Below are 26,937 nucleotides of genomic sequence, written 5' to 3'. Positions count from 1 at the left end.
GAATTAATTTGCATTGATTGGTAATAAACATTTGAGAAATGGAAGGCGGGGCAATTAGCAGTGACTGGTGATAGCACTGGACAAGCACTATACATATATAACCTACCCATGGTCCATGTTCAGTAGTAGTGTGTGTTACCTTTCAACATTGCTCTCACAAAGTCCACTGTCAATAAAGCATTTATTTTTCTATATACACGATGCCATGCTTTCCCTTATACATTTCCCTCAGTATATATCGACGCCACTTTGGGAACGTTTGTCTTCTCATGGTTTCGTGTTGGCTGTGATATGCCAATATTTGTGTTTGTTGGTGTACACGAGTTGTCATGAGCAACAAAATTTGAAAATTTGTGAATATACCTAAGATAATATCATCATAGCAAGATGTATGGCTGATGATTTGTATTTCGCATTTCCAGCCTTTGCATCTTAAGCTACTGTAAACTTTTTTTCAATAACGGACGCACCAGTAATGGATTGACGAATATAGGGAACTGTTCTTTTTGGCCCGAAAGATGTATAATGAACTGGAGTTATAGCAAATGAAAACTGATGATCCACTGAGTTCGTTGCATGCGTTGTTTGCAGTATTTAACATCAATAACACCGATATTCATTTCTCCGACACCCAGGTCAACTTCTCAAAAGCTCTATGTTTTCCCTCGATCATTAGATGTCAATCACGACGGCACAGTATATTTTCAATCTCAACTCTGCAGGGATCATACAACTCTTGCATAGTATTAGGCGCACCAAGTTAATGTGGCTTTCCCATCCGGTGTACCTCTTCACAGGTGGATGGACTTGGACACATAGTCACAGTACTGTGTCCAAGTTCACTGCACGTTGCTGTACCCGCAACTATATTTGTGTGCGTATTCATGTGGCCACCATCTGATCATCTACCACCGGATTCATTGGTTCTTTTTAGTGCAAAGAGCTGTGTACTGTACACCAGGGGTTGTGACAACACTGAAAGAGTCTGCAGACAGTGCTGACTCAAAGGTTCCCGCCATCCTCAAACTCGCTGGATTACCATCCTTTTGCCTCAGACAGCTCGCCCACCACACCCCTCCCTGTATCACATACCCATGAATCGTAGTCATGTCTTTTACCAAAATTGTAAACCTGATGTCACCATTATTTGACATGTTCACTGAAGGAATCATACCACTGATATTCACATTGTAATTCTGTATCGGATCATCGTCCTTTCGATGTGTACCTGTGTAATGTACTGTTATTGCCATTGGCCGCCATTGGCATTATTGGGCATTAGTATCACCCTATTGGGTCCTTCCGTCGACGTACCTGTGTTATTAAGGCTCTTTCCTGTTCTATTGCTTTCCTGTGTGTTACTTCTGTCGTACCGTTTGTTACTTTGGCGGCACTGACTTGTTTATTGGATGTAGTGTCTAGTTCTGTGGCCATGACGTGTTGGTCCATCATTATCTCCTGTGGTGCCATCGTCGCACTGACTGTTAGCATCACCGCACTGTGAGTGAGTTTCCGATCCTTTAACTCATGGAAATGAAATGAGTTCGTTTAGGTTTATGCCGTTTTAGCAACATTCCAGCAACGTCACTGTGAAGAACACAAGAAATCGGGTTCACACACTGTATCCATGTGGGGAATCAAACCCGGGTCGTCAGCGTGACGAGCGAACCTTTAACCACTAGGCTACCCCACCGCCCAATCACAGCACTGTGTCCTGTCGTTGTTGAGTATGTTAACAATGCGTTTTGGGACTTTGTTGTGCGTAACTATTTATTCTCTTGCTGTTACGTTTTGTTCTTTCACGGTATCGCGTCGCATCATAGCCACATGTAAAACCCTTCCTATCTATTCTATTGTGTCGCTGTCATAGCTTCATATTCTACCCTGGTCATCGCCTGTTACAGGTTTGTCGTTTGTCGATTTTTAGCAAAATCTAACCCTCTCTCAACTTGCCCAAACAGCGACAGCAGCGAGCCAACCAGTCCTAGTAGTATATCGTCAGAACAAATACTTCGTCTGTGACACTGTGACCTACCTTGAATATTATTGTGGCTGCCGGCCTTTTCACTGGGTTCAAATGCAGAGGCCAGAAACTAGGCTAGATGTGGCAGTGTACACACTTTGATAGAGACTGATAGGAAAGGTGTCCCACATTGAACGTAATGAAACTAGGCTGTTCGACATGTAGGACCGTGTACACGCTTTGAAACCCCGAGTACCACAGGCGAGGATATGTGTCGGTTTTAGCATGATTTTGATTCACAGGATATGCAAGTAATTCGTTAGACTTTCATGGATTGTTATTTCCTGCTGTGCTAGATGGAATTGCTTGTGCCAAATATACGTTTTGATCCAAGCTACGAAAAGTTTCTGGTATCCCCAGAAACGTTTGCATAAATAACTGGAAACGTCCCCGGAGATTTTAGATGAAAATATGAATGAAAGAAAGAGGATCAGTGAAATGGTTCCCAACGCCGGTGTCTAATTCATAAGAGTATGGTGCAGCTTAACACCTCACTATGGGCAAGAAATACAAGTTTGACTGAACGCACAAAAGGTTAATGTGCCTGACGGTACCAGGTATTTTCTTAAGAATATTCTGGGTTTAGGGAGACATCCTCTAAAATGCCCTTTCTGAGAGATTATTAGACGAAAACCGCTTGCAGATCTGTCTTCAGTAACCCATGCTTGTCGTACGAGACTTGTCTGTCGGGTGTTCTGTGTGCCTGATTTGGCTGACAAGTCATTGTATCCCAATGACGTAGATCGATGCTCATGCTGTTTATCGCTAGACTGTCTGGCCCAAATTCCATTATTAACGCCACCATATAGATGGATGTTTGCGGCTTTAAACAAGAAAGAAGACACATTAGACGAAAACAGGGCACCATAAAAGCAAAGAGGGTGCCACTTGATATCCATTAGTTAAATAGTTTAACTGTTTATACAAACTGAATCTAAAATACGTGGTTAATCATTGACAAAACAAATATTTTGAAATACGTAACCTCTTCTCCCTCAGGAGAGACAAAATGTCTTTTAAAGAAAAAACATGTTTTGTGGTTATTACTGGTGAAAATACGGATGTTTGTTTTGTTTGATAACCCAGACGTATGATAATACGGACGTTTGTTTCATAACCCAGACGTATGACAATACGGACGTTTGATTGATAACCCAGACGTTGTATGTCAAAGCTCTCTATGTGACGATTTGTTAAGGAAGTCATTGTTATTGTTCCTCTTCACACGTGTTGAACAATATAAAAGTCACCTCTGAGAACACATGTATGATACTGTGATGCAGATAACAAGTATTCAAAAGTACTGTAGCAAATCATGTATGGTTTGTTTACGCGATAATGTGCAATGTAAACATGAAGATGAACGGGTCATCTAAAATTGTAACAGGTGTTCTCTCTGATTGTAGGAAACATGTCGCCTGATGCATTTGCCTGGCCCATGACCATAGTCCTTTGCTTATTACAGATATCTGTGTGCCTTACTGTCATTTGATATTTCAGCCGATGTACAAAGTGTTCCTTTTCTTGTGGCGATACGTAGCAGCAATTTGGTCCTATAATTCTGCGGTTTTAACAATACCTTTGTGTTTTTACTAACCTGGTTTGGCATTCAAATGCTGATCTACCAAACACTGGACTCGATGGTTTACAGACCACCGTCCTGTGGTTATAATGTGGTTTGGGATGAAGTGAAACATACTCCATACTGTGATCATCAGTATTTCATAGTCTGACCGTTAATATGCATTTGCGGGTATATATTTGATTATACTCCAGTAACAGACCTGGACGGGAGAGTATCTCCACTTGAAAGTCCTTCTGAATTTGGTCAAAAGCCTCATGATAATTTATCATTGTAACCCTAACAACGAGGTTCATGATACTTATAAAACACTTATCATTGGCTCATCTCGTTTAAATCCAATTATATACTGATCAGTGTCTTTAACAATGACTATTTCTGAACGTGGAGTTAAATTACACATGCAACGGAATGTTAATCTTAGATTGTCTACACGAATGTAATGACTTGACGACGAATGCAGTATGGTATGCACGTTCCACGGTTTGGATGTTTTTCTTTTCTAACAGTATATCTGTCATTGGTATCGCACAATCCTTGATCCACAGAGGACTTAACGTTGAAAGTTTCTAGTGTTCAACAAAATAAGCAACAAGATCACAACGGAGGCAGTATGGTATCCACGTTGGTAACACAACGCAAAGGCGTTCCATGATATCTTGATAAAGCTTACGTTGAATATTCATAACTTCAAAGGGACGAATTTACCCTATCCTGCGATTATCAAGAAAGAAGCCGTCTTCTAGGAGAGCGTCGATTACACTTCACTATGAGCTTGTGTGGGGGACTTTTAGTTTGTTACGTTTATGCTTCGTTTAGTACTGTCGCTACATCCTGTCGTTCTATTGTATTACTCTGTATCATTACTCAGTATCATGTGCTGCTGCCACTGTATCATGTAGTTCTGACGATTTGTCAGTACTGGGCGATGGTCATCGCCTCTTCGTCTGTGGGCTTATCGCAAAATCGTATTCAGAGTTTTTTTATTAAGAAGTATTTCTTTCTTAAAATCACCGTGCAACATAACAGCTTACTATAGGCCACAGATATGAAGATTGAAGTTCTCACTGATCGCTCATCTGTAGTAAGTTATGAAGTTTACGTAACGTGTCCCATATGGGTCAGTTATCTCAAGCTGCATTTGAAACTCACACTAACACATCATATCAGAGAATGTTGATGCAATACCTGATTTGACTGTAAATGATTACTTCGTCCCAGGGCAGATCGGACACAGGTGAAAACATTCTCAGGAATCAGCCGGCATGAAAGGGCTAAGCATGCTGTATTGTAAGGCTTCTGACTACAGTTAGAAACGAACCAGCTTCACTATCTTTCTTTGGGATTTACATCTGTGAGTCCTGGGAACACTTTTCTCGGTCATTTGGAAACACGTAATCACTACTCCTCAAAAAGTGATAAAGTCTGTTTCAAAGCACACACAGAGAGAAATGTCAACTGAGATTCCAGTGCCCTTCTGGTGGACGACTCCCGTAAGGAACACACCTGTAGGAGGGCATGCGACGCCAGAGACGACCGGGTATTCCGTACCTCCACAATGGTAGCCGTCAAGATGCATGTTAGAATTGATATCAACTCATGATCGATGCTGTTGATCACTGAAATGTCTGGTCCAGACACGAGTATTTACAGACCACCGCCATATGACTGAAATATTTAATTCTACGGCGCTAAACAACAAACCAACCAATTGTTACAAAGCACATCAAGATGGCTTTCTTCGAGTGTCCTAGTGGTGGACGACTCGCGGAAAGATCAGACATCCCCGATTGATAATGGATAATATTATGCTAATCTGCTCAGAGAACTGAGTCAGAATATCAAAACGTAATATACAGCCGGAGTCACGTCCCTTATAACCCATGCTGCTGTTCGAACCTGTGTCTGTGGATTGACGAACCTCGTATTCAACCTCTTCTCAAACTTGATTAAACAGCTGTCATGCAGGGTGCAGATGGTGATCAGTTTGAGACGTTCGCTCTTCCCCTTTGAAACAAACTCTGTTGATAACCAAACAGTCTTACGCCTCTCTCAGTTGGGGTATACCTTTCTGAAAAACGCACTTTCGTTCTTTACACTCCCCATTTTTTAGACCATCGATTGTATGATTGTTTTTCTCCATCTTGATATATAGTGGTGGTATCACTAAAACACATTTCTTTGGATCATGGACAGGAAAGCTTTGACTTAATTATTGAGTTTATGCAGTGTAAACGATACAGACAAATGTATAACATGTAGCATACAGAACTTTTAAAAGTTGCTAAAGAATGCAAATTGGACAGACCCGTGAAAATTCTGTATGAATAAGTGTACACCCAAATTACAAAATACTACAACTCTTTTTTTTGTTCTTGACTTCCCAGGTGCAGGTACTACACCAAATGTACCACAGAATGAGAAAGCAGTTAGTGGTTAAAATGTGTTCAATACATCTATATGAATACACATAACGCAAGCATATATAATTACATATCTAGAATATATGTTGCATCACTCATAGTAATCTTGACATAAACCTGTTTTAATATTGTTACTTTTGTGTATTTCCTGTATATTTTGTTATTAATTGTTATTATTGGGTCACAATGTTTAGTGTTTTGAATAGTAAATAGTATGGGCCCCATTTCGTTTTAATATCTGGTCAACACTTTTAGCACTCACACTCACATTGACATTCATTTATATCTGCTGGATTTACACCGCTGCCACGCTTGAAATCCTGTCTACATTATCTGCTGTCGCACCGATCGCTGTGTTTACATTTTGCCATAGCTGTTCCCTCTCACATCAAGACTTTGGTGAGTTTGATATATTGTATTTGTGACCCACTGACTTAGATTTTGTCTCTCTTGAATTGTACCTGAAGTCTGCATTGTTATATTGACTTGTGACTCTTGTATAACTTGTTCTCGTCGTATAACACTATAGAATTTGAACGTTTACAACTTGTCTTTGTTCTGTTTTGCTGGTTTACAAGGGGATTTCGAAAATAGTTTGTCACGGTAAATTTTTAACCGTAACAATATGATAGACAAATGAATCTTCAAAATCAGTTACAATATGTTCATTGCATTTGTATGAATATACACAGTGCAAACGTTTAGCACTTATACATAAATGAATACAGGCAAATATAGAACATCAACATTTAGCATTTACAGCTTTTAAAAGTACGTGAAGAGATAGTGAGTGAGTTAAGTTTTACGCCGCTTTGAGCAATATTCCAACAATATCACGGCGGGGCACACCAGAAAATGGGCTTGACACACTGTACCCATGCGGGGAATCGAACCCGGGTCTTCGGTGTGACGAACGAACGCCTTAACCTCTAGGTTACCCCACCGCCCCAGTACGTAAATAAATAAATTATACTGATTCGTGAGAATTATATATGGATAAGTCTTTATCTGAATAACAAATATTACACGTATGTTTTTGCTTAACTTTCCAGATACAGATACTTCACCAAACGTACAAAAGAATACTATGTTCAATACATAAATATATATACAGCTGAAGCATTTAGGAACATTCATATGTATACAAAATAATTTACATTTTGGTGGTAGAACCTTGGTTATCTTGACATCTTGATTTTATGTGATAGACATATGGATATTTGAAAGCATTTAGAATATGTTCAATGCATTGATATGAATATACACAGTGCAAACATTTAGATCTTAAACATCAACCGTTAATTAACGTGACAGACAAATGGACATTCAAAATTACTTGTTCTTTTTTTCTGTCATGCGCCCTCTTGTGGCTGCATTGTTTTGCATTAAAAAAACCCGTTCGAACCTGACAAAGTTGGTCGGGAAATATGAGAAAACTTTCTTTTTTTCTGTTTGTCGGCTGCTGCTTGTAGAAACCATTTCAAACCAATGTCAGTTGTAGCTTTGATACAAAACATTCTCCATTGAAAATAATTTTGCCTGTTACAGTAACTGACAGTAAAATGTATTGAGAATCAAAATGTAGAAATTTCAGTATGCCACGGTGGCAGGGAGGTAAATTAAATGTATACACTTGAATATGGACTTAACTCATGCCCGAGACATAGACAGCAGAGTCTAAATTGTACAATTTGCGCCGAAGTCACGTCAAACAACAACAGCAATAAAACAATAGTCATGCGTCCCTATACGAGATTGTCGCTGAAAAAGATTTTCATCTTGCAAGCGCCAGACTTGATGTTGCTTCTCCAAGGTAATAAATATCCGGGCCCTGCTAAACTAAAACCAAAAATAGGCTTTAAGGCTTGGACCCAGGGTCGGGTTAAGCCAAAGGCACTCACTTTACTGACATGTGAGTGTCTTACATGTTGAGCGTCTAACAGCACGACGGATTTGCTGTGAAGGGAACAAGATATAAAAGCAATGCAGATGTGCCACAATTGAAATTTTAGCATCAACATATTTAAAGTGGCAAAGCATATTTATATAATTGTTAGTTTGTACACAGTTTAAAAGTATACTCTCAGATACATTCCTGCAACTGCCGTTGTGTTTTCGCCAGTTTCAACATCTTGGAGACACTTTCAGTATGATATCCGTGTCTGTTCGAAGAAAGAATGGACTCTGAGCAAACGTCAATACTTCCTGTGAAGAAACCAAGACATATGCAGTTGTAAGATGAATGGGAAACATGTGGCCTTGTCTATAGTCTAACAAGAACGCAATGATCAATGAACAATTTTCAGAAATAAACCATTGCAAAAGTGTTTTATGAATTTCGTACATATATCCAGATTATTAAGTTAATTTTCCATTTCTTTGGTACGTTTAGTGTCTGGTTTGTTTATACTTAGATGGATGTTCTGTATCTTTATTCAAAGATATTTTGAGCATTCGAACTGCTTTCAGGAAGCTTATCAAATGTATGGTTGATGATCATATGATGAAAGAATCCTACCGGTGTGTCGGGCAGACGATCAAACTTCACGGCCCTCAGGACATTCACCAAGGCAACTTTAACTTCAACTAGAGCTAGCCGCATGCCAATGCAGGCCCTGGGACCAAATCCGAAAGCTTGGAATGCAATAGTTTTGTCTTGATCTTCAAATCTGAAACATAGTTTCTTGCAATTAGTCCTTTGTAATATCTGAGTATATCGTGTTCAGGGCAACGCTGAGATCACAATAACGCCAGTGTGATACAGTTAACAAAACGTCAAAACTTCTTTTACCTGAAAATCGGGGATGTTTACTTATTGAAATCTTGTTATTGATACGAATACGACTCTATGTTTCTCGCGATTGTCGAATAATACTCAATACTCCAATAGAGATGAGCACCCATTGTCATGCTTCTGACATACTCAATTCTCGGAAACGAATTGCAGCACGTTATACATTACCCGAAAAAGAAATTAAGTTTTAGCAGAGGCCGATCATCGGATGTTCTGGGACTAGGTTATATCTTTAACAATACTTTCGGGAACCGATTGAACCTTTCGGGTTTGAAGGAGTCAGGATCCTTGTACAGGTGAGGATTTCTGTGTATAGCCATTACAGGAATGAAGATACGTTGACCCTTGGTGAAAGATAGGCCCTTGATTTGTGTGGACTCAGAAACAATACGGTTAAGTCTGAAATGAAGAACATGTTTGCATAAGCTTAGGGAAGACAAGATGTTGGTAAATGTGATTTGGTTGTTATGCATCGAAGCTAACCATGTTAAACTGTACCCGGTTATTTGGCAAATGACTTTTGAAAGCATTATCAGACACTAAGCTTCAACATGAGTTAATATTTAACGTCACACTGGCAATATATCAGCCATCTCAAGATATTTCATTCGTTAGCTACTGTTCATGCCACGTCAGTGAGTGACTGAGCTGGGGTTTGTATTTAGATGGTGGAACATACATATAACCAACACTGCTTTGTTTACAATGCCTATGAGTTAACTGTATGTAAATTCTGACAGCAGGGTGATACACTAATGTTTGGTTATTGTGCAACGCCTCAATGAACAAACGTCCAGCTACATATGACTGTGAGCTGTAATATTCGATCCAGAACACAGATCTGTTCTGGATCGAATATTACATAGATCTGTTCAATGTTCTATGTCACACAATCAAAAATGTCCTCAAGCCTGGTCAAACATTGCCATCTCTGATCACCAGCATAGGTTACTGGGAACCACTCTAACCTGGAATGCCAGCTTGTAACAAGATAAACTTACATTGCGTTTATATCACTACTGTAAAACATTCTTTCACTTACACTAAACCCGGCGGGTAGAGTCTCAGTGTTTCTGTGATTACGCTGTCCAGATACTTCAGTTTCCCAATGTTCTCATAGTTTGGTTCCTCCTGGAGGCCGACAAACTCAGACGGTTAATTGATTTCACTGGAGTGAGTTTCTGGAGTGAGTGAGTTTAGTGTTACGCCGCACTCGGCAATATTACAGCTATATGGACGCGGTCTGTAAATGATCGAATCTGGACCAGACAATCCAGTGATAAACAACATGAGCATCGATCTGCGCATTTCGGAACTGATGACATGTGTCAACCAAGTCAGCGAGGCTGACCACCCGATCCCGTAAGTCGCCTCTTTCGACAAGCATAGTCGCCTTTTATGGCAAGCATGGGTTTCTGAAGGCCGATTCTACCCTGGGACCTTCACGGTCCACAGTTTATGGAAGAGCATATCAGTGTTTGAGAATAACACCGAATGAGCCATTTCTGAACTACTCTGTCACACTGCTGTAGGGTAATATTACATTTTTGAAGTACAATATAAATATCTGTACTAACTATGCGATATTTGATAATGTTGCGGAATGAATCAGTTTATCAATATCCCAACTCTGGACAAAGACTACGAACATCATAGACGAAACTGAAAACAAGAGATAAAAAATGACAGTGCACGTTTCGCATTGAGGCAACTTGAATACTACAGTATTCTTTCGAATACTGACATTTCCCAATATTTCTTTGATTTCTCTGAAGGCCTTCTCCTGTACATCCGGATTCATGGCCAGGTTGTAAGATAGGTAGGAAAGGGTAGTCCCGGTAGTTTCGTAACCAGCAACGAAGAACGTTATGCACTGAGCAACCACTTCGTCCTTCGATAGGTCTGTAAGTTGAAACTTGTGTTATTCGTACTACATATAAAGTGTGGGTTCTAACGACGATCTGTCACATCACTTCATTCTACTATTATCCTAGATATGTCACTCTAGACACACTTGACTGTAAATTTACAGTTTTAGTGTTTCTATTTTTCTGAAATACATATACTAAACTCAATTAAGAACTTGCTGGGTGACAAATGTTACACCAGAAGCAATGGTACATTGTTGTGAAAATAAATAAGAGTCATACTGGTACCGCCAAGTCACGGACGATGATGGTGATGAATGTAGAAAGTTTAAAAATGAACGTTGAACAAATTTCGAAAAGGTAAAGATGAATCGTCATTGGGACAATATAATCTATCGAGAAATGAATACAATACTTTTTGTAAGCAAACGACGTACTGGATATTATAAAGAGAAATAGATTAAAATAGAAAATACCATTAATGACGCCAGGAGACTTTGGTACAAACTGAAATATTTCAACAGAAAGTGAGTCTCCAAACACATGGGTGGATTCGACGCTTCAGAACATTGTTTTATGGTGAAGATGTAGATATTGAAAGAAATACTGATAGTAATGACCATGATATTTTGTTAAATGTTGACCCAAACAATGAGCTTACAAAGGACATTTTTCACTCTCCAATATCCAAAGAAAAGGTCCTAGATAGCATAAACAAACTTAAAATCAACAAATGAACAGGAATAAATTACATAATTCCAATTTTCAAACAGTCTGCTGATCATCTACTACGTTTTCTTGAGTTAGTTTTTAGTCTGATATTACAAAGAGGAACATTTTCTGCTTGCTGGTCTGTTTGGATTATAGTTCCTCTACACAAACAATGTAATTTGAACAATGTTGATAACTACAGGGGAATCACACTGTTACGCATGTTAATTAAAGTTTTCACCTCAATTTTCAACCAAAGATGAATTTGGGGGAAGAGACAATAAATACTTTACGTCACTCTCAGGGTGGATTTAGACGGGGATATAGAACAATTGATAACATGTTTATATTACAAAGTGTAATACTCAGATATTTCCTCTAAGCATTTGATTCTGTGCAAAGATATAAGCTATGGCGGCTGTGTAACCCAAACGGACCTAGTCTCAAAAGGATCAGTTTGTTAAGTAACATGTTTGAGACTGTTAAAGGAGTGTTAAAGGTTGTGTCAGGAATAACAGTGTACTCTCTGAAACGGCTGATGTACTTATGGCAGTAAGACAAGTTTGTGTATACAGTCTTTCTTTTTTCTTTTTTTTTTCTTTACTTTCCTTGTCTTCAATAAACTAGGAGATAAGATTGATAATAATTGTTCACATGGTATCCAGCTGAATTCCGATATGTTTCCCCTTTACCTTTATTATTTGATATGATATTGTTTCATCACAAATACTGTCATTGGTCTACAGAAGCAAATTAACGAACTAGAATACTACTATTAAGACATTGCCAACTATAAATGTGGATAAAACGAAAGACGTTTTGAAAAAGAGGTTGGAAATTATCAAAAAGGGGGAAATAATTTTATAAAGGCAGTAGTGTAGAGACTACCTCTTCATATAAAGTCTGTGCTGTATATTTTATTTATCATCTATCATGGTTGGTACATGCAAAATAATGCATCTGTTCTGGGACGAAAGGTATTGATAGGAACAATGAAAACTGTATGAATAAGCGTGGACTTATGTTTAACATTCTTTTTTAAAACGTTTGCTGTTAATATGAAACCGATTCTACTGTATGGTGCGGAAATTGGAGATTTAAATGCTTTGAATACATAGACAAAAATTCATTTATTTTTCTGGAAGACAGTTCTTGGGGTAAAGATGCGCACATCACATGTATCGGTATATGGGATTAATAACAGATACCCGCTCATCATATGATGACAAATCAGGGTGATTACATATTGGATAAGGTTATTAAGAACGCTCTCCTAGTGTCTACCCAAACCAAGGCTATAATATTACCTTACGTTATCACAAAGAAGGTAAAAAGAATTGGATAACAGATGTTAAACACCTATTTTTTCAAATGGATTTACAATGTCATTGTATCTAAATATATTCAAGCAAAGATTAAGTCCTCACCAATACTTTCGGTAGTACGATTCGACAATAATCGTGTGTCTAATATAAGAAACATAGACGCTTTTATACACAAGGGTCTGTTCAAAAATGCCTTCTTACGCCTGACTGAATGTTTGACCGTTTGGCCATCAGCATTGCTGTCGTCGTTTTCCTCTTCAGTCGAAGCATCCATCAACATTTGCAGGAAGTCTGTTCCCTAATACACAAATTGAAAACTTAATGTCCGTCACTGCCGTCGCACGAAACACAGCATATGCAATATCACACAATGTATGTCTAGCTGATAGGTAAGATATCTGATATGTTCCCATAACTGACAATTATGCAACTCACCTCCTAATAACAAAGAGATGTATGTCTCTAATACGGGTTCACGTGCATGTTCATGTGAGTATCTCTCTGATAACAGTGATAGTTTTACTCAAACCTCTTGGTTGTGTGTTTTATCAATTCGCCGCTGTTTCATCATTTCAGCCGTGATCGTCTCAAAGAAAGCAACGGATGCTGGTGGAAAGATTCCAAGGCCGAGCTTATTGAAGACTGGTTCAAGTGCTGGAACAGCAGCTTCAAACAGAAATAAGATGTATGTCAGCCTTTAAGTAACAATGCGGGAACTGGGACGGTTTGGTGGGTAAGGTGTGGTTTTAAAATCCGACGCCTGGGTTTAACGTCCAACAAGCTTGTAAAAAGTTAAACCGAATTCTACAGTCCCCACCGTGATATTGCTGGATTAAGGCTAAAATCGGAAAAATATTAAGCAATACTCACTGATTCAGTCTCTTAACAAAACCAATACATGCAACTACTGATACTGTACAGCAACTGGTATTTAAACTGATGCTATTGAGTCAGTTTCCTTGTCACTTACCTGACAATACCGAGAGAGCCAGTGCAAGTTTTGTTGGTCGGAATATTTTCTTAGCATGCACGACAAACGGGTGGTTGAAATCTGTTTGCGAATCAACCGTTTTCCCAAAGGCAGTACGACAAATCACATCCATCGAGAAAGCTCCAAAGCGTCTAAGAGAGAACATGTCGAACCTTCATTAGTATAATACTACAGCTTTAACTGTAAGCTAGGTTTTTCTCAAATCTGTTTTATCATTCCAGATTTCGATCTGCCAATCGCTGGATTGTCAGGTTCAGAGTCGATTGTGAGGGCCGTCAAACAACAAACAGATACGTTTCATATATGATCATTTGTTTGTCACGATAGGGAGTTGATTTGGGAGGTATGAGTTCTGATTCGAGACGAAAGGAGTGTCACAGGTATTTTTTAAATTTTTTTTATAGTTTTATCTCTGTCAATTGATATCATGCATGATGCATTCAGGGATTGAAGAATTGAACTATTCACTAAGACACTGCAAATATTGCAGAGAATATTTGGTCGAACAAGGAATAATCATTTGAGTTGTGTGATGTACAGTATTCCCATATATTATTAAGAGTAACTGTGTCCTTATACTGATAATAGAATTTGAAAATAGGTGGTATATTACGTAGTATAAATATACGGTACACAATCTGGGAGGCAACTCTTGTGAGAATGAACCTTACATCAAAAGTTATCTCCCCTGGTGACGGCTTCCCTTGCTGACATGGTAGATTAAGCAGCAGAAGAGTAAAGAAAGCTGGTTCTAAATGATTTTGAAAGTCGTGTGACTAAGGCTGGTTGACACAACATTCCCCTGTCTAAAGAACTTGAAAGGACATTCAGTCAGGAGTTTGAATTAAACACAAGGCAGTGGCAGGGAGACTAATGAATTTCAGCAGGGTAATTGAAATAGTAGGGGTAATTGAAAACATTTAGAATATCACAAATGAGATGATCAATGATAGAGATAGACCTCAGATATGTAATAAGACACTTTGACAAGAATTATAAAGATTTAAGTGGTTCCCTCACCATTGATGAAAGATGCACAACAAAAACTGTAGGGCTCACAAAAATCAAGATTGGGATTATCCTTTCTTTTCTGATGATAGTTCTGCCTGACATTTTCCAAACTGTGTGAGAATGTGGACGAAAGATGACGTGAAACCTATCCACCGAATCCCTAAACATACACAGAAATTTGACACGTGGATTGGATATCATCACGTGGATGAAGGCGGTTGTGTATTTCCAATGCACATTTGACGAAGGAACGATATTTTGACATCTTAACTGGTTGAAAAAGCGTGACTAATGAAGGACAGAATAAACCAAACAAGGACTCAGATGTATATATTGAGGATACAAAAAGGAGGGTTCAAATACTGGGATAAACTGTCACACGATTCCGCACAAACTTTAATCGGTTGTGTGCCTAGACGCATTCAGTTGTGTATTGCATGACCAGGAGGTCTTACAAAGTACGGAAAAGACACTTAGACTGTAGTTTCTATCGTGTATATGCATGTTTTAGACATTTGCCGAAGAAGACCCAATAATTTTATTGAATATTATACTTATGCATATTAAAACGTAACGAAACATCAAATACCCACTGGCTACGAACGATGTACTCACTCCTTTACATTGACCCCAGTGTTATTCCCCATGACTTTGGAGAAATTTGTTGTAAGAGTCCTTGCACAATCGTTGATGGCCCGACACATCTAAATATAAAAACAATAAACTAAAATCAACAATACACAAATTGTGACACTATGTGAAGATTTCACAAACCACAGCCTTGGCCAAGTGGACAGCGCATTTGGTGGAAAACAAGTACTGGTCAGCTCGAAGTCGCTAGTATGATGCAGGGTATTACCCTTGTTATCTCAATGGCCTTGCGTACGTCGACATCTGTACAAGAGGTCACAAACAGACACGCACGTGTATGTGCTTCTGAAGTTCACATGACCGATAGTTTTGATCACATTCGGTGAGGCAAATTCTCAGTTCAGCTCTCCTTTCAGATGAAATATAGTATAAAAAAGAACAAACAAACTTCTTACCGGTGTTGATTTTACTCAAAGTGCATTCATTTCAACAGCATATAGACGAATAGAGTCACTTACCCGCCTCAGTTTGACAGCAGTAAATGTAGGAGTAATGGTATTTCTCACTCTCTTCCAAGCAGCATCTTCCAAGAAACCCAATGCTAAATTTACGGGGTATGGTACTGAAACTATCTGAAAACAGAATATAGTTCTATTTAAAATGTATTTTAACACTTGTTACATAATCATTACACACACACACACACACACACACACACACACACACACACACACACTTACCCTTTAGCGGTTGTAATGATCATCATTCAACACGTGACATCTCTTACTCAGAGTAACAACAGGTGCTAGTATATGCTGATGTGTTTGTGTTTAATTTAAACAGGATGACATTATCACTAATCCGGCATTATTGCTTTCAGGGGTCGTAAAAGGCATTGCTTACCCTCCGGTTTCTGAAGCTGTCAAAACTCTTGACCATAATCTCTTTCAGAATAACCAGATCGGTGATAACATAGGCGGGTGTCCTTCCAACGAAGATTCTGCACAGAAACGTTATAGACGGTTAAATATTTCAACACACTTCACATCTCTTAAACCTGAGCTCAAAGAAATAAATGTGATGTAAAATGTGTTTTTAAATTCCAATAGACATTATTTATCCATATGATGTTTTAAGTCCCCATCTCATCGACCACGTTCTGAATGCTTTCTCTTCGAGTGCCTATAATCTGGTCTGTGTGTGACGGTGAATATACATACAGGCATACATACCCAAAAACACTTCCATATCGCTTACTCCAGGGGTGCAGATCATGTCCGAGATTCTGCATAAAATGAAGTAAATAAAGTATAAAGTTTGCTGTAATGCTATATTATGTTTGTCCTATGTTCAAATATTTGCCACTTTCCTTATCTGCCAAAACAAGTCTAGCAGGAGAGAATATTGTCAAAGGAAAATCATCACAAATAGGGCGAAAGATAACACTTCGTAATGGAACAATTTCTGTTGTTGAACAGACTAGTCGTATCAGAATTCACGATTGTACTCGCAAAAGTCACAGCTTTTTGTTGTGTTGCCTGAAACTCAGAAACTCATCAGGTTGCTAGACGGATAAAAGAGTTCGACACAAATATCATCATCAGTTACAGATGGGCAGTCTGGTATCCTGTTCAAAAAGGAAGTGTCACATGAATGACATTATGCTGATACTTCACTCTAACTTCAATAATAATTAACCCCCACATCTACTGTAATGCCACATCTCTTCAGTGATCTCCGGTAAATAGGCCCCCTCTGTCTGCCCGTTAGCTGTTTGAAGGATATTCCAAATTTTGTAGCATCAACGAATCTTCTTTATTACAGAATTTTAGTTAAACAGATAACATAGGTAACCGAGAGTGTGAAATATCTAAGATTACTGAAAAAACTTTGTACTATTCCGTGTATTTCAGTATCATGAAATATAAACATACCCTCCAAAGGCCCCTCAAAAACATTTTCGAAAACTTTGCTAATGTTTCATGAAATGCTTCGAACATGATCCACCAACTTATGACAACTATACACTGAATATATATGTAAATAAAGTCTCATGCACAACTGCACGCTGATTAAATTGTCAATACTGACACAAGGACTCAACACTAGGAGAAGAGGACAACAAAATTTCACAAAACCTACCATGCTAGCGTTTCCTATAAAACAAGTTGGTTCTGGTCCCGGGATGCCCTTCTTTTTGAAGTAGCTGTAGTTCCATGTTCCATATCTGTAAAAAAGAAACAAGAAGACTTTCTTCTTGACCCATGCGACATTCCTTCATTGTGTTTTACTTGATTGAACAGGGTGCATGTTGAACAGTATACCGATATGTTCCGTCGGTGCTAACGGTTATCCAGAAAGTTGCCTACTTACACGTAGATCAGAACTGTGGCCACCAAGCACAGTACGAGATACAGCGGCACGTCCACAAGCCCCAAGATCTCCATGTCGATATGACGAGTTAAACAGCTCTTATAACACCCAGAAAAAAGGTCCTGTTGATTGTGAAATGGGGACGCGTCAGCTTGAACGTGTTGTGTCATTGTATTTGGTTGTCGGGAAAGGGGTGACCTTCACTGTGAAAGGTGTCTGCACACACTGCGTCTGCATACACTTGTCTGGACTAGCTTCAGATAGTAGTAAATGAGAAAGAACGTGTGTTCGTGATCCTTTATTGTGAGGATCTGAGGATCTCACAAGACTAGTGTTTACAGATTTATAAATGCAGTGATATGTAAACATACTGGGCATGATAAGAAATCTCGCCATCTTCACAAACCTCTCACGGTGTCTCACCACATAAGGCAACATGGCGAGACTAAGATTAATCAGAGTAAATGAACTTTTCAAAATTAGAAAGAACCAGTGCAAAGACACGCACCACTGGGTACAATTGTCTATTGCAGGATGGAGGTTTTAACTCTGCCTTGTAACCACTAAAGTGCTTCATTTTTCATGAACGAATTTTATTACGTTGTTATGCAAAATGGGAAACACGGTGTGCAGTTGTTTCCAGATATGATAGAACTGTTTACATTTCTATTTGAAGACGATGTTATCTTGATATCCGAAACTATTACCGGTTTGTAAAATCAACTGAATATTCTTGAAAGTTATTCTGCAAACTGGAAGCTATCTGTTAATTTAGACAAAACTAACACAGTCATATTTATAATCTTTCCGCTTACGATGAATTTAAAATGCTGTGTACCTGACTTGGTTCGACGTGCAAAGAAAGCTACTGTTTCAATTTTATCTATCTCCCAGGAATGTGGAATGTTTACTCCGAATATATTTTTCAAACTATTTGATGCCCAGGTACAACCCATTTTATTATTTAGATCGGAACTGTGGGGATTTCAACGCTACGGTTACTTAGCGGAGAGATTACACCTTATAGTTTGCAAAAAGTATTTTTGTGTTGGACCCGTCATTCCAATTTATATGGTTTATGGTGAATGCGGGAGACTCCCCGTATATATTAATTCACAAATACGATGTCTTAAATACTGAAAAAAATACCAAAAATATGGTATAAGATGATTCATCTAGATAATATGGGTAAGACATCTTGGGCATCACATATAAGAAATCTTCTGTTTTCTCATGGGTATGGTCTGGTATGGATAAGCCAGGGTGCGGGGAATGTCTTTATGTTTTTGAAAGAATTTTGTGATCGAGCGGTAAATATGTTTTATCAGGAATGGCATTTCACTCTAGAAAGTAGCTCTCGTTATGAATAATATAGAACATTTTAAAACTCTAATACCACCTGAATTGTATTTATCTAAACTAACTTTTAACTGTAATAGAAACATATTTGCCAAATACAGGACAGGCTTGTTTGACTTAATGCTAAATAGAAGTAGAAAACTGTTCATCCCAAAATCTGAACGAATCTGTCCTTTATGCAGTTCTTCAGTTGAAGATGAAGTACAGTTTATCCTTGACTATGCGTTTTATGAAGATTTACGTTACAAGTATATCCCAAAGTATTATCTATCCAGACCATCATTGTTAGCCTTTACTAGTATATTAACAGAAAATAATGAATTCACCCTTCGTAACCAAGCTCTCTATGTTATGTATGCATTTATCCATGACAACGCTGTATGCAACTCTCTTGTATAAGGACCTGTGGCTTAAAATACAATAAACGATCATCTTGTCTTCTCTCTCTCTCTCTCTCTCTCTCTCTCTCTCTCTCTCTCTCTCACTCTCTCTCTCTCTCTCTCTGAATTTCGGAAATATAATTCCAAACAACTTAAGTAATCATACTCGACGTGTCTACTATAGTTTCAGTTTTACACCGATATTAGATCATTCTGTAAAATACCTTTACTCAAATTTGAGTAAAACCTCGAACTGAAGTCAAAAATCATCACTTCACATTGCAGGACAACGTTGCACTAGAATGTGAATACAGACCCGAGTTAAACAAGTGACACTCACTTTACGGATTGAGTGTCTTACGGGTTGGGTGTCTGATAGCACATCGTGTATGTTGTGACTAGAACAAGATTAAAAAACAAGATAGTTGTGACATGTGTCTTTCACACAATTATTGTTTTTGCATAGAAACGTTTCATGCGTTTAATTCTCGCGGAAATCAACTCATGCTGAAACATCATCATGGAAGGGCAATGCTTCTCCTTTGATACAAAATTATTAGACTTCAAGGTTTTCGATACCCACAGACTTAAAATTGCATGAGACATTCTGGGAAATGCTTTTGCATGCTTGCCGTCTTCAACATCTGGGAGACACCTTCAGTATGATGTCCTTTTCGGCTTGAAGAACGTTTAGATTCGGAGCAAACGTCAGTACTTTCTGTGAACAAACCAAGAGATATATGTAGTTGTACCTTGAATGAAAGTTCGTGGTTTTGTCTTAGGCACGAATGCAGTTGTCGATGAACTGCCTTCAGAAACAAACTTTGCGATTGCAAAATCTGTTCACAGACTATTCTCTAGAAAGCTTAGAATGTATTGATTGTAGTATAGGCTGGCAAAGTCAGTACGAAACTGCTTACTTTCAAATGTGTGGTCAATGTGAACAACTGGCACTCTTAAATTCTGTACTTGAAACATGTTGTACATTTGCAGTAATACTAGTAGGTTGTATGATAACATCAGCGTAACATGATAACCTTAGATTATGATGATCCGGACGTTTTGGAGATAACTCAGACATTACGTGATTCTCTGTTCGCTGTAGTTTCGGTTTTATTTGTCCATTGATCTTCAGTGACTCATTCATATAATTTTCACAGACATTTTTTTCCGTAGCACCACACATAATTCGTTGCCGTGGAAAGTCAAGAATGGATGTTCCTTTCACTAGACGTTCCTCCAGATACATCACTTAAGTTCATTGTTAGCTCCAAAGGACATGTTTATTCATTACAACTGGCCTCAATGTGGTGTAAAACACATTATTTTCTCTTTGCTCATAAGCAAGTATAAGACATAGTCGTATGTCCAAATTAACGGGGTTAATTTTCCGTGTCATCAGTAGCTGATTGTTTGGTTAGTCTAAAGGCGCCGTCGCATGGTACGAGTATTCCTGTACAGCATGAAACACCATATTTTATGAATGACGGGCAGGGTATGCTTGCCCCTTCAGCAACCACGCGGGGTGTTTCCCTTTAGACCTAAACAAATCTGTTTTCGAGGGGAATCAAGACTTGGTATTGTCGAATGAACATGTCTGTGGGGCTTTCTTAATCCACCAAGAGTTGGAGAATATTTCGGCTGTATCTCTTTTTTGCAGCATGTGACGTTTCTCTTGTAAGAAAAGAACTGAACATCTTAACATTGTTTAGGAAGATGATAAAACGTATGTTTGTGAAAAATAATAATGAAAGAATCCTACCGGTGTGTCGGGCATAGGGTCAAACCTCACAGCCTTCAGAACATGAATCAAGGCTACTTTCAGCTCAAGCAAGGCGAGACGCATCCCAATGCAGGTCCTAGGGCCAAATCCGAAAGCTTGGAAGGCCATCGTTTTGTCTTGATCCTGATACCTGAAACACATTTTCTTGTAAGTACTTGAATATAATACTTCTGTCAATCAAGTTAAGTGAAGGCTAAGGTGACAAAACCAATCCTTCGTAAATGTTAAGGGGGGAAGGGGTGGTTGGGGAGGGAGGGGGGGATTTGGTTGTTAACAAATGACTGTGCAAGGGTTCACAGTATACGTGAACGAAAATATGCGTTATATGCGTTAATATGCGTTACTGTCATGTGTGGCATAATGCCACTTTCAGGATGCGAGATTCAAACCCATATTTTGTTGACATGCCCACCGACGTATCTCTTGCCCGCGCAACGAATTGCGGCACGTCAGACATTCCCTTAAACTGAAAATTACTTGAAGGAAGACGAGCCATCTGATATTTGGACATTGTAGTGAATCTTTACTTTTATTCTCGGGAACTCGTCTATTTTTATTTATTTATTTATTTTATATATTTTCACTTTGTTTGCATGTTGTGTTTAAAGTCACAAACTAGACAACCAGGATGTAAGATCTGTACCTTTCTGGTTTGAAAGAATCAGGATTCTCGTACAGCTGAGGATTTCTGTGAACAGCCATCACAGGAATGAAGATACTTTGACCTTTTGTGAAAGTCAGGCCCTTGATTTGAGCTGTCTCAGAAACAGTTCGGTCAAATCTAAAATAAAAAATACGCAAGGATAGGTTTGGAGATTGGAACGAGGATGTAAAATGAGAACTTTGTCAATTTAGAGTCAAAGTTAATGTATTTAGGGAGCATTATCAGACAATGTTTAAGATTCTTTATGACAGTAACTATCGTCCATTTTAAATCAATGTGGGTGTCTCATTTAGGTTAAACGTTCTTTTAAATAGTATTCAGATACCAAATCTGTGCTCCGTCGTGATTCAATGGCAAGCAATGAACAATATTCACATGGCACTATGAATAGTATTCAATGTAAAAGGTGAAATAAAACACAAAATCATATACACACCATAAACACTGCTGACTGGGTTTACGAAGACGGGAAGTTGTGCTTTTCTTTTTTGTTGGAACGCCTCACTGTGATCAAACACCCGCTTCGTCGTGGTTAAATAACGCGCAATCAATGTTCGAAGCCATACCAACGAATCTGCAACGGTTGATGGGAACCATTCTAACCAGGAATCCCATCGTGCAAGTAGTCGTTCTAAACTGTAGTCAACTGGTGCTATACACGTCATACAGAATACTGGAGAGTGGTGTATCTTACCTTAACACTAGTTTATAACACTTGTTACTTACATATAAGCCGGAGGGTAGAGTCTGAGCGTCTCTGTCATCACGTTGTCCACATACTTCAGTTTCCCAATGTTGTCATAGTTTGGTTCCTCCTAACAAACGAATACAGACAGTTAATGTGCCAGTATACAGAAAAGCGATTATAACGTTTGAGCTAGAGAGACGGCAGAGGACGTTACAGAGATGCAGAAAGTGAGTTTAGTTTGACGCCGCACTCAGCAATATTCCAGCTATATGGGGGTGGTATGTAAATAATCGACTCTGGACCAGACATCCAATGATCAACAGCACGAGCATCGATCTGCACAATTGTTTCACCCAAGTCAGCGACCCTGACCACCCGATCCCGTCACTTACCTCATACGACAAGCATGGATTACTGAAGACCAATGTTTTAACCTGGAACTTCACGAGTCAGATGCAGAAAACTGGTCTTCCTTCCCTTAAAGTATACTTACCTTGACAATAATTTCTAATAGATCAGTTCTGAACTTCTACTGTGTCACATTATTTGGGGATACGTAGAGGCAGATGCTATGTTTTAGAAGCACAATAAAACACAAGTAGATGTAATAATTTTGTGTCTTTCTATTTCAAAAAGTCAACCAGTGAAACACTTTATGAAAACCCCAGTATATATGGACGAAGATAGCAAACATCATGATAATGACATTTCCCATTATATGTTTGATTTCAAAGACAACGAACATCACAGACCAGACTGAAAACAACAGATAGAAAATGACAGTCCACTTTCACACAAAAGCAACTTGAACACTACAGTATTCTTTGGAATACTGTCTTTTCCCAACATCTCTTTGATTTCTCTGTAGGCCTTCTCCTCTACATCAGGGTGCATTGCCAGGTTGCAAGATATGAAAGAAAGGGATGACGAAGAACAGAATGTACTGAGCAACTTCTTCCTCCGTCGATAGATCTGAAGTACATAACCCAATATACCATGACTTTGGGATATTGATAGGATGATAGTCACAAAATGCAAATAGTGCAAAGTGCAAATGATGCACTATGGCCTTGTTTTCTCTCTGCAGAAATTACGACGTATTCGATGTCACTCTTGCACTTTTGTTCTCAAGACTTTAGGAACAGAGACAGTTTACCTTGCATCGAGGTTTCAGAAACGATGAAGCGTAACATTGCGCAATAGTCGATTCAGAACGTTTTGACAACGTGTGTATACATAGAGTTGAAGCTGTCCAATCCGGCAAGTTGCCAATACTAGCGTAAAATCTCACTCAGCGACTTGCACATTTATCATCAGCTCTACAGTCTGGTATGTTGTCTAAACTGTATTATTTCTTCAGTCCCGATGAGTGCCGGTTTAGACAGCTTCCACTACATGAATTTCTGTAGGAGCGTGATTTATCCTGTGTTATCAATTGTTCACTCCATTCACTCCTCTTTTAATATCGAAAGTCTACAATAAGAGCGCTAGACGCTTTGACTACAGACTCTGCCATATGGAATATGCATCAAATATACAACCAGTAACATTAATATTAAGACAATATTTTAATGTTGTTTGACAACCGTACAAACAAACAAATACGCTAATATAAGGGTTCAGCTGATAAGTCATAAACTGCACGCTGTGACCATACGAAGCTGACATTGCCAGAGAATCAGCTTGGAAACAAGGGGACCTGTCTTTGTCCAACAGTGCCTACTTACGCCTGACTGAATGCTTGACCGCTTGACCGTTAGCATTGCTGTCATCTTGCCCCTCCTCTATCGAAGCGTCCATCATCATTTGGAGGAAGTCTGTTCCCCGTTACAAATATCGTATTGACTGAAGACTGATCTAGCCGTCGCACGACACAGAAAATACACTTATATCAAAATAACTAGAATTCGTAGAGAGTGAGTGAGTTTAGTTTTGTGCCGCACTCCAGCTATATGGCCGCGGTCTGTAAATAATCGAGTCTGGACCAGACAATCCAGTGATCAACAATATGAGCATCGATCTGCGCAACTGGGAACCGATGACAAGTCAGGGAGGATGACCACCCTATCCCGTTAGTCGCCTCTTACAACAAGCATAGTCCCCTTTTATGGCAAGCATGGGTTTCTGAAGGCCAGTTCTACCCCGGCCCTTCACAGGTTGAATTCGTAGAGAATGTATGTGCAACTGGTTAAAATTAATGTACGATACTCGAGTACTTCTAACCACTTTCTCATACGATAGTGATTGATTTCATCAAACCTCTTGGTGGCGTGTTTTATTAATCCTCCGCTGTTGCATTATTTCATTGGTGATGTTCTCAAAAAAGGCGATGTCTGATTTTCGGAAGACTCCCAAGCCGAGCTTGCTGATGGCTCAAGTGCTGGAACAGCAGCTTCAAACAGAGAGAAAATTCATTTCAGCTTTTTTATCACAACAGAAAAAAGCCCTCTTTACTCACTCACTTTACTTAATGTGAAGCATAATCCTCGCAAAGACATGTTGGATCGTGCGAGAAGGGTAGTTACCTTAACCTGTAGTTTAAAATCAGTTCCTGTACCACTTACCTGAGAATACTGACAATGCCAGTCCCAGTTTTGGTGGGTTGAATAACCTTTTAGCATGAACGACAAACGGGTGGTTTAAGTCAATTTGTGAATCAACCTTAATCCCAAAGGCAGTCTTTCAAATCACATCCATAGAGAAAGCCCCAAAATATCTGTGAGATACAGTTTCAAATTTGAGTAGTATAATACTGCTTGTTTAACAACTCGTTACTCTTTGTCAACGTACCATAATGATGAGGATAGTGACTCGAAATAGTAATTTGCCTAGTTCAGATTCGGTTTTAACAATGCTTATAGTCCATTCATTTTCAGTGCACAATGCATGCCTAAGGCAATCTGATCACTATTACCCTAGATAAACCAGACTTCAGGACTCGCTTCTGTGTAATGATCAGATTGTCGAAGGACAGTCCCCATTTTGTGGTATCAATGAATCATTTTCTTTTTGTCGTTTAAAGATTAGTTACCTAGCAAAGAACTGAGATGTGTGGTTGGGTAACAAATCTATCAGACTGCTAAAATCTGGCAGGGACTTAAGAAGGATTTTGGAACCTACCGGACCAGTGTTGTTTCCAATACAAGACGTTGGTCCCTGCTTCTTGAAGTAATTGTAATTCTAAGTTCCATATCTGTAAATCACAGTCTGACAATTAGAAGAAGATAGAAGCAAATGAATATTTTAAGGATCAGAGCATACTTACTTATCAAGATCGAGGCATTGACTTGGAAACGTTCAAACTGAGGAAAGTGCACAGCATATGGCATTAGCCAGTATGTCACCACCTTGATGGCAACACGCGAGTTTTATGCCGTTGACGGATTTAGAAAATATTGTGCGCCAGGTCTGTAAAGTTACTCAGTCCAAGGAAATACGGGTGATGCTTAAATAATTCCCATCTGTATCTATAAATATACCATGAATTTCTGTTTGGGAACTGTGAGAAAATGTCGTATTGATAGGAAATACACATCGACTACGATGAGACACGTGCTGATACGCTTTAGAATTAGCCTTGACCAGGCTATACTCGTACGACGTAGGTAACGAGATAATTTGGAAAAACTTGCTGATTTGGTTGACAATTGCTGAGTGCTGCATTGAACAGACTCCGATGTTTACACTTTAATTTGAAGACATATGCACGCTAGTGGCATAATGTACTCAATCTATACAAAACACATAAAAGGGGAAAGGGGTGACCGTAGCTGCAAAAGAATCGCATGTGCATTTGCCTACTCTAGGCCATCTTCGATATCTCTCTGGTATACGTTCCGACAAGTCTCTACTATACTCTGGACGCATCTACGGGTCGGGCTGTGTTAGATGCAATTTCCTGTGCCAAATATACGTTTTGATCCAAGCTACGAAAAGTTTCTGGTATCCCCAGAAACGTTTGTCTAATTAACTGGAAAAGTGCCCGGAGATTTTGGATGAAAATATGAATGAAAGAAAGAGGAAGAGTGAAATGATTCCCAACCACGGTGTCTAATTCATAAAAGTATGGTGCAGCTTAACATCTTACTATGGGCAAGAAATATATGCACATAAATTTAATGTGCCTTACGGTGCCAAGTAACTCCCTTTAGAATATTCAAGGTTTTGGGAGATATTTCTTTCTGAAAGATTATTTGACCGAAAACCCGTGAAGACCTGTCTTCAGCAACCCATGCTTGTCATACGAGACGACTAAATTTATCGGGTATCTCATCTCATCTGTGTATCTCATTTGCGTAGGTCGATGTTCATACTGTTGATCGCTAGACCATCTGGTCCAGGCTCAGTTATTTTAACAGAACTCCACCATAT

General features: G+C 38.9%; 1 protein-coding gene across 1 annotated transcript; it reads right to left on the bottom strand.

Moving 5' to 3' along the window:
* Positions 1–6,678: 6,678 nt before the first annotated feature.
* Positions 6,679–17,768, bottom strand: LOC137287265 (cytochrome P450 3A24-like). Its single transcript, XM_067819498.1, has 14 exons — positions 17,693–17,768; positions 17,462–17,546; positions 16,552–16,604; positions 16,223–16,319; positions 15,838–15,951; positions 15,344–15,432; positions 13,697–13,848; positions 13,256–13,392; positions 12,928–13,024; positions 10,567–10,724; positions 9,865–9,953; positions 9,084–9,221; positions 8,547–8,697; positions 6,679–8,233 (listed from the first exon to the last, which is right to left on the bottom strand). Exons 1-14 carry the CDS (start codon positions 17,764–17,766, stop codon positions 8,153–8,155), a joined length of 1,515 nt encoding a protein of 504 aa, XP_067675599.1. The 5' UTR covers positions 17,767–17,768; the 3' UTR covers positions 6,679–8,152.
* Between the last annotated feature and the right edge of the window lie 9,169 nt (positions 17,769–26,937).

The sequence above is a fragment of the Haliotis asinina genome, chromosome 6 (genome assembly GCF_037392515.1).
Source record: "Haliotis asinina isolate JCU_RB_2024 chromosome 6, JCU_Hal_asi_v2, whole genome shotgun sequence".
Taxonomy (NCBI): domain Eukaryota; kingdom Metazoa; phylum Mollusca; class Gastropoda; order Lepetellida; family Haliotidae; genus Haliotis; species Haliotis asinina.
This window is presented reverse-complemented; position numbering and strand designations above follow the sequence as displayed.